Source organism: Grammomys surdaster, unplaced genomic scaffold, assembly GCF_004785775.1.
Source record: "Grammomys surdaster isolate TR1022 unplaced genomic scaffold, NIH_TR_1.0 125463, whole genome shotgun sequence".
Taxonomy (NCBI): Eukaryota; Metazoa; Chordata; class Mammalia; order Rodentia; family Muridae; genus Grammomys; species Grammomys surdaster.
Genome location: NW_021620326.1, coordinates 562,496 through 570,135, shown reverse-complemented (window position 1 = coordinate 570,135; position 7,640 = coordinate 562,496). Strand labels below are relative to the sequence as shown.

At 42.8% G+C, this 7,640-nt stretch overlaps 1 protein-coding gene across 2 annotated transcripts in view; it reads right to left on the bottom strand.

The window, feature by feature from the left end:
- Positions 1-7,640, bottom strand: part of Clgn (calmegin) — a 34,150-nt gene that overhangs the window by 8,095 nt on the left and 18,415 nt on the right. Inside the window, exons 6-8 of one of the 2 annotated variants that reach the window (XM_028786287.1) lie at positions 5,004-5,085; positions 3,587-3,779; positions 2,709-2,898 (exon numbers count right to left, since the gene is read on the bottom strand). In XM_028786287.1, coding sequence (XP_028642120.1) covers positions 2,709-2,898; positions 3,587-3,779; positions 5,004-5,085 — 465 coding nt within the window. The remainder of the gene's footprint in view (positions 1-2,708; positions 2,899-3,586; positions 3,780-5,003; positions 5,086-7,640) is intronic. The other variant, XM_028786286.1, reaches the window with a different exon arrangement.

Sequence of the window (7,640 nt, the reverse complement as noted above, 5' to 3'; positions counted from 1 at the left end):
CAGCAGTACTTGAAGGTTCAGTTTTCCTAAGAACAAAATCCCGTGTTCTGCACAGGCTACACCAATGTTTGCAAACACGTGACTGGAGGAAATGACTTTTCACACACAGACAAAGAAAACAAAGTCAGACAACGGCAAACAACGAAGCATGCATGCATGGAGCTGCTGGGACACCCAGTGGAGTAGCGGCCAGATCTACACACCACACAAACGGCATGCTCATGTTTTAAAAAGCTCAGAGAACAGGAAGACACCAGAAGGAAAACAAATCTGTATCAGAACACAGCAAAAACCAACATCTGAAAACTGGCAATGTGGGAGAATACCTTAAAACTGAAAATAAGTGACACGCCAGGCAGAGATCATCCACCCACCATTAGGAACCGTGAGCCTCCAGGAAAGGGCCGCCTTGTCAGACGCCGCTGCTCAGCCCTGCTCAGTGGTCAGTGAAAAATATCCTCCAAAAACTACACTGATACAAACACATTTTCAGACACGTTACAGTAGGGAGAACTCATGGGAAGCAGAGAAGAAAGAACTGAATGTGTGTTGGCTGCAAGCAACCCACTTTAGGGCTAGCAAGACGGCTCAATGGGTAAAGATGCCTGCTGCCAACCATGGTGACCTGGGTTCAATCCCCAGGACCTGCTTAAAGAAGGAGAGCACTGACTACCTTGGGTTGTCCTCTGGCTGTCATAAGTGTATGTGTGCATGTACAGACACACAAAATAATAAAAGTCTTTTAAAAATATTTGACAAACTAAAAATGTGACTTCAGCAAAGAACTGATACAAATGGTAGTGAAAGACCAGATGCTGAGAAGAGAGAACCATGGGTTAAGACAGTAGCAGTGCTACTGCAAAGCTTTTGCAATTGCCAAAACCAAACCACAACAAAACAAAAAAGCAGAAACACAAAGACCTAGTGTAAAGCAGCTGAAACCCTCGCAGGAGGCTGGAGCGAGTGCACAAGAGCATGGGCCCTGGGACAGCCTGGAAATTTCTCATCGGTCCACACACACATTCTCAGAACAGTCTGGCAATCCTGTGCCTAGGCATTTACCCTCCCAAGTTCTGTTGGTAAATTTCTATTGCACATTTACTTGTTATGCCTCAAAACTGGAAAGTTGTGTGCTTTCCATTAACTTGTGAACGGATGACGCAATGGTGGTGTATGCCCAGAACTGTGCCACTACTGCAGACAGAGGCACCAACACTGAGCAGGCTTGGGAGCCAGACCCTGTAAGAGTCCATTTTTGCCAAGCTACAGGGATGGAAACTGCATCAGGGCTGCAGAATGCTGGTCCTTCTGGGAAGCCAAGAATACTGCCGATGCCCATGTGTCCATCGAAACCCACAGAGCCGTGCGTCACAAATGAGTTTAGCAGCATACGATTTACACTTAAATTGTAAGTAGTACCCAACAAAAGCTATAAAAAAGGTCTTAACAGTGCTGAGCAGGTGGGCGTGAGTCGGCACCAGCCACTCACTGTGACTTACTGTACTGAGAAAATGTAGACAAGACAGGGATGCCAACAAACATAAACAGCAGGCTACAGGAAGGTTTTTTTTTTTCTCTTAGGATTTGTATTCACACCTTTTTGAAGTGTCCTTCCAGCTAGGGGACAAATGGGTGACAGAGTGTTAATTCTAGACTCAGTTATAACATATGGCAGCCATTTCAGGAGTGCTATCTCTCTTTCTTCGATCACTAGTCTGACGTGTGTTCTACGATGCCATGAACATACCTACAGGGAGGGCCAGGTAGGGAAGGACTGGAACCCAGGAGCAGCCAGCTAAGCTGGTAAGCAGCCTCTCAACAAAGCCAGAGTCAGTCACCTCTCAGCCAGGCCTCCTCTCATCCCTGCCTCAACCCCGTGAGGTGGTCATCAGCAGGAGTTGACCTGGCCGGGTCAGTTTGGGGATATCTGTCATACAGCACAACCTAACATGGTGGTCAAATACAAAAAGAAATATGATCTATTTAGCAAACCTTAATTAAGGGTTACACAACAGACAGTGAAAAAACCTGTGGTCCTTAGGAATAAAAATACATGGTCTTTATGAGAAATCATGAAACATGTGTGAGGGACAAGGACTACCTCATTAGAAAGAGCCATTCACCAGTGTCCTTCACTGTCCAACCTCAAGCTGTAGGCACTCATCACCACAGTACATTCAGTTAAGGAAACCTTCCCCTAGGATGGAAACACTACCAGCAGCTAGTAAAGACAAATAATGCTTCAGCATGTTGGTGTGACTGAGTCCCATGGAGGTTTATAGAAGACGTTGACAATGCGGCAACCTAAGGCCAAGTCATTATAAAACAAAACCCAAAAAACCCAACCCATCAATCTAAAAAAGAAAAAACCCCACAAAACAAACAAACAAAACCCAAACCAATCCATGTCTATAGAGAATACCACACAGAAGAACAAGAAGCCAGGAATTAAAATGAAAGGCTTGGTGTTTCAAACTCTGTGGTTCTTCCCACAGAACTGGTATCAAAAAAAAAAAAAAAGCACATGACAAAAAAAATATGAAAGGAAAAGTGAAATTAAAAAGACAGGGCAATGCAACATAAATTTCTGAAAATTATTTCACAGGAAACCATTGAAGTCAGCACTAGTCTCACTAGCTGTGACAGTCACGGAGCCTTCCTGGGCTGGCACAGGCCAGACTAGGCCTGCAGCCCGGTCCTTGGCTTACCAGTCGTCTGGCTTGACTGCAGTGGGATCGGGGATCTTGGCTCTGTCATCCCACTCCTCTGGCTTTTTATCACTGGGGTCATCGATTTCTCTGGGTGGGTTGATAGGCGGGACCACATCATCCAGCAAGGTCCCTTGGTTTACAACTTTCTGATCGATTAATATTTCGAACGTATCGTCCGGGTTCATCACTAAAGAACAACAATTTCAACACTTGACGATTGGTATCTGGAGAGATGGAAAGCTAATCTTCTAAATAATAAAATGACTAAAATTTATGGGTACATTTTTTCTCCTAACCAGGAAAAACCAATATATTGAATCAAAACTTGCTGAAATCACTAGCTACAGTATTTTCTAAAATGAAGATAACATTTGTTTTAACTCATTTTTTCAACAGTGAAAAATTCCATTATCTCCACAGGTAAAATTACCCAACAGCTAGCTGACCCTCGTGGGGACTCATGGCCACAAAGTATCCCTCTTTACAGTTACAGAATATAGCCCAATCTTCTTCATATTAAGACAAACCTCTCAGACTTAAGAGGTTGCAAATATATCACAAAGAACTTAAACAGTTTCAGAACCACTTGAGAGTTCCTGACCCAACATACATCACGCTCTTAAAAATGGGTTTTCCTACAAATGTACATTTTTGTACATAAACCCACCCAGGGAACACTATCAGGAAAGACGCATTGCTAAGTAACCTCCATTCTGGAATCTCCTCTTCTGATACCCCTCACACCCCGTTTATTTAACACAACTTATCTTCCCCCAAAGATAAACTTCTTAAAGTTTTATTTTCTCCTGAAAGCACAAGCCATCAGCATCTCCATGGAAACAAGAACTTTTTGAATGAATGAATTAAAGGTGTACCAAGGGTATAGAGGTGAGTCTTCCTGTCTGTAAAGAACTCTTTCAGATCGACATCTGGAGGTTTGGCATGCTTTTCTTCAAAAACTCCAGTTTTGGGATGTTTGTGTCTGAAGATTAAGTGAAGTTTATAGTCTTCTCCACATTTATCTGGTCCAAACATGATGGTATAGGATGTTTTATCATAAAAGTTTTCCTTCAAAGAGAGAGAATGGTCCTGGTTAGTCCAGAGTTCATGGCACACTCTTTGACTTTCTTCTGTCCAATAGGCAGAATTTACAGACTATATTAAATACCAACTTATCAAATGACACAAAGACAATAAAGGATATGGCGGAGTGAAAACTTTGCTTCAAAGTAATGTGTTACTTTTAAAAAGCACACACTACTCCTTCCCGAGAATACTTGGAAGAGCTCAGAAAAACTTCAATTGCTTTATGCAAATAAGCCTTAGCAGTTCATGGGGAACTAGGCACATGTATGACCTTAGACTAAAATGATTATTCATTACCATTATTAGGAAGTTACCAGGAAATGATCCTTAGTTAAAAAAATGTGCTCAGACACAGAGAGGCACTCCCGATTTGATTTCTCATGGGGTCTGTCCTCCAGCATGCTATCGTGGCTCCAGAGTATGGGTCTGCTGCACTCAGAACCTCCGGCTACTACACTGAGGCTGAGCAAGCTTCTGCGCCCTCCGGATCCCTGTGAGGCCTCAATGTGGAGATGATAGTTCCTCCCTTAGAAGGGCTCTGAGGATTCCCTGGGTCCAATTAAGTACTTAAAAGGAATTTAAGCCAACTCTGTCTTTGCCACTCTCCCACTAAGATCTACAAGACCTAAAAGGAGAGCCACTGCATCCTACAAACGGCCTCTCTTACCTTATCCTAAAGCCAGCAGTGCAGAAAGCAGTTTCTGCTGTGCACCATGGAGTTGGCCCACAGCAAAGTCATCTCAACCAGAACAGGGGCTCTTACTTCTGTTATAGTCAGACCCCTGGCAGAGCTCCCACTGTGGAACACTGTAAGAAATGTCCCCAAACTATCAGAACTCCAAAGCTACTTTGGTCTTTTCTGTGTGCAGGCAACACAAGAGAGGCAGCTTTTAATGTGGGCTTTGTGCCATCATTTGACTTCTCTGGACAAACTTGTGAGGAACTCCAGTTGGATACTCCATGAGCTTCTCTAAGCACCGTAACTTCTACCACAGGTAGAGCACAGTTCTTTATGTCACTAGAGAGCACAGAGTCGAGGTCTCCATTACACAGTACAACTAGGTATGAATCTTGACAGTGAACTGTAAAGGCCATGTAAACTCATGTTGATAAAGACATTGAAAATGACTTTTCAGTTGTTGTCAACCAGCCCTTAAAATACTTACTGACTTTAACAAGGTGTTCTTAGATATTAAAATGTCATACCAGAATCAAATCACCAGTGTCTGCTAGCAGTTTAATGTATGCACCTCCACAATCAATACCATCTTGAAAATTTACTTCATATCTAAACGGAGGGAAAAAGAACCACACTGCTGATAAGTGTTACTCATTGCTTGTTAAAGTTAACGAATTACTCTCACCGCCCTTAAGCAGAATTACATTAGCACCAAGCTCACTCATGTGAAGAATACTGTGAGCACAAATGCTAGTCTAATCTACAAGTCAAGTTATGATGTTAAAATCTTTAGAAATAATTACAGTCAATGGAAGAAAAACCAACCACCTCATTTACATAACCTCTCAACAAAAGTATTAACGTGGGGATAAAGAGATTTTTAACTAAAACTGCAACAGGGAACCTCAAAATATGATGCAGTCAGTTCTCCCTACAGTCTCCTTAGCGAGGTATCAAACCCAGGGCAAACACTTGACTACTGAGCCAATCCCTGGCCTCCATGCTCTGTATAAACCCAGCTATATCAGGTTTCTCAGAGCCTAATGATAACGTTGGAGATTCAGAATCCAACACTAACTTTTATTTTAACTCAACCCCACCCAAACTGTGCCCAACAGTTTTAGTTCACTGAGTTTCTCTAGCTAAGAGTTTTCAGATTTTCACCCAATAATTGGATTTTCACACCAAAATGGCCATGAGAAAGGGAAACCTCCACTGTCTAAGATGACAGCTATGAGTCTCTCATAGATTTACAACATACAACAAGTCTCCGGCAATTTTGTTCTTTTTTAGGTTGTGTTTTTTAAAAAAATAACATTGCTAAGATAGCAAAACAGAAGCTTAGGTGTCTGATGACACATGGGGGAAAATCCAAAAGTAGTTGCTAAAGTGAAAAACAGTAAAGAGAGAGAGAGAGAGAGAAAGAGAGAGAGAGAGAGAGAGAGAGAGAGAGAGTGTGTTAAGTGAAGTAACAAAAATATAAAGTAAAGATACCAGCCACAATGCTGGTTATTTAATGAATGGTATAGTTATAAACATTTCCCAAGCAACTTCAGGGACAAGATGAAAAATAATAGCATATATAATCCTCCAGCTTGAACCTAATTGATATACACACTTGTACCAGAGAGAGAGAGAGAGAGAGAGAGAGAGAGAGAGAGAGAGAGAGAGAGAGAGAGAGAGAGAGAGAGAGAGAGAGAGCGCGCAAGTGAGAGAATGAGGGAGGGAGACATATTTAAGAATATAACTTGCAAGCCTGTGGAAGATCCCACGGGTGCTGTATTTCCCAAGTTGCCCACGAGTGCTGTATTTCCCAAGTTGCCCACATGAGGGCGCTCTATGCACATCCTCTCAAATAGCAAAGACCTAACCAGCTTCTTGATCCATCTGCGTGCCCCAATGACGTCCTGTGTGAGCTGGGTTCTATTTGCACACCTATGGTGTGGGGCTTGGCCCTCACCCACTTAAAAAACTAAAGGTGATTTCAATGATACAGGAATAAAGGTTGAAAAATGTCACGTTCTGTTATGGGACTTAGCAAAAACAGTTGTTTAAAAAAACCATTTGTTTCCCTTAGTGTTAAGTTTTACTTAAAACACAGCTTGACAGTTTCTTCATGGAGCTCATATCTTTGAAAAACAAAACAGGAGAAATGACGCCTGGGGTAGTTTAAAGGTGGTCATTTTCAGGAAATTTAAATACGGAAAGATATTGCTGTATTCCAGGTGACTTAGGGGCAAAGAGTCCTCCAGGAAGTGTACATGCTAGAAGGAAGAACATCACACACAACTCTAAAGACAGACAGCGGCTTTGCTGTCCTGCCAGGCTGAAGCAGAGTCACTCTGTTCATTTCTTAGCCTGCAAACTTTCTGTTTCTGAACATTGACCCTGCAAGGCCTGTCTGCAAAGGCGGTGATCTGAGATACTTCAGAACCGGAGACAGGCGGATCCTGAAGTTACATAGAGCCCAGCAACTTGGTGAGACCTTGTTTTAAAATAAAAACTGCAAATAGCTCGGGATCTGAGGCAGAGCATTTGCCCAGCATGCAGCAAGCTCTGGTTTCAACCACCAGCACCATTAGGAACAAACCCACAAACTCACGAGCATTAACCTGCTAGTATAAACCATACACAGTGGACGGGGGGGGGGGGGCGACAACAAAATGTCTCTCACCACATAAGGAGGCTGCCACTAACCATTGAGCCACAAGAAACCGAGAGCACACAAAGCCCTGTGTGAATCCTGATTTCTCAGAAACGAAAATGTTGTTTACCAAACCATTCTATGAAACGGTTAACAGAAGAAAACGAACGGACACGGTCAAGCAAGCTTGGGAGAAGTAACATCAAAGCTACAAATGGTTTTATGTGCAGATCTTCGAACCTGGAATGGGCTCATGTGCTTTCTTCTCAGGCTAGACCGTCTCTAATTTTCAAAGCCTGTGTGATCACATAGCAAACACAGGCAGGATACGCCTTTGGGGATGGATCCATGTTCTAGGGATACCTGCTGTGTACCCCAATCTGAAATCTGAAACCTCCAAAATCCAAAACACTTTGAGAATCACGAGGTCAATCAAACTATTTCAAGTTTCAGAGCAATAGCTGGTTTAGGTGCTTTGAGAAACTGAAAGAGACCCAACGACACCATGCCTGTGCCAACA